At 39.9% G+C, this 1090-nt stretch overlaps 1 protein-coding gene across 1 annotated transcript; it reads left to right on the top strand.

The window, feature by feature from the left end:
- Positions 1 to 219: 219 nt before the first annotated feature.
- LOC142834638 (large ribosomal subunit protein uL14-like) lies at positions 220 to 728 on the top strand. Its single transcript, XM_075947430.1, has one exon. The coding sequence runs from the start codon at positions 244 to 246 to the stop codon at positions 664 to 666; it is 423 nt and encodes a 140-aa protein (XP_075803545.1). The 5' UTR covers positions 220 to 243; the 3' UTR covers positions 667 to 728.
- Positions 729 to 1090: the final 362 nt, after the last annotated feature.

Below are 1090 nucleotides of genomic sequence, written 5' to 3'. Positions count from 1 at the left end.
TCTAGAGACATGCACTAGCATATATTTACAAAATTGTTTTCATTTGCTCATTTTCTTGCCTTTAATATCTGACTTTTTATCAAAATAGAAAGCTCCACAAACAATATGAGGAGAAAAATTAAGATTGATGATGATGTACATGTACAAAACCTGGAGGTTAAATACTGAGTTGGAAACACTATGGAAGGAAGTCCTTTTCAAAATTTCTGAGATGGGCTTTTTGACTCTTTCCGGGCATTCAAGATGTCGAAGCGAGGACGTGGTGGGTCCTCCGGAGCGAAATTCCGGATATCCCTGGGTCTTCCGGTAGGAGCTGTGATCAACTGTGCTGACAATACAGGAGCCAAAAATTTGTATATCATCTCTGTGAAGGGAATCAAGGGACGGCTGAACAGACTTCCTGCTGCTGGTGTGGGCGACATGGTGATGGCCACGGTTAAGAAAGGCAAACCAGAGCTGAGAAAAAAGGTCCATCCAGCCGTTGTAACTCGACAACGAAAGTCATATCGAAGAAAAGATGGGGTGTTTCTCTATTTTGAAGACAACGCAGGGGTCATAGTAAACAATAAAGGCGAGATGAAAGGTTCTGCTATCACGGGTCCAGTTGCAAAGGAGTGTGCAGACTTGTGGCCCAGGATTGCATCGAATGCAGGCAGCATTGCGTGACTCTCCGGTGCATTTGTAAAATAGATTCATTAAAGGCTTTCTTGACACCTTCAAAAAAAAAATTCTGAGATGGAAATTTGCAGCAGAACACATCAACAAATCAGAAGATCAAATTTTATATCAGAAAGTATGAATTTCAGAATTCCAGGGCTGGAATTATCATTTATTTTCTGTAAATTAACTTCTTTATTTTGAGTTTTTTCATGAGAAATTTATGGTCTGCTCTACAAATTCACTGGATTTGAGATAGGCTACATTACAAACAAACTGAGAAATCAGTTTGAAAATCCCCCAAATATCATCACAACGTATGATACTTCATTTTAGGATCTGCATCATCTTATTATACCCACTATTGGCTGGTGTCAGTGATGATTCAGACACTACCCACTAGAATGGGGCTTTTCTCCTGAGATATCCTGCT

The sequence above is a fragment of the Microtus pennsylvanicus genome, chromosome 14 (assembly GCF_037038515.1).
Source record: "Microtus pennsylvanicus isolate mMicPen1 chromosome 14, mMicPen1.hap1, whole genome shotgun sequence".
Lineage (NCBI taxonomy): Eukaryota > Metazoa > Chordata > Mammalia > Rodentia > Cricetidae > Microtus > Microtus pennsylvanicus.
Note: the sequence above shows the minus strand (reverse complement) of the source record. Positions and strands in the feature narration are given on the sequence as shown.

Excerpts from the sequence above, each read along its gene's own strand:
- LOC142834638 (XM_075947430.1), top strand. The coding sequence starts at position 244 with ATGTCGAAGCGAGGACGTGGTGGGTCCTCCGGAGCGAAATTCCGGATA.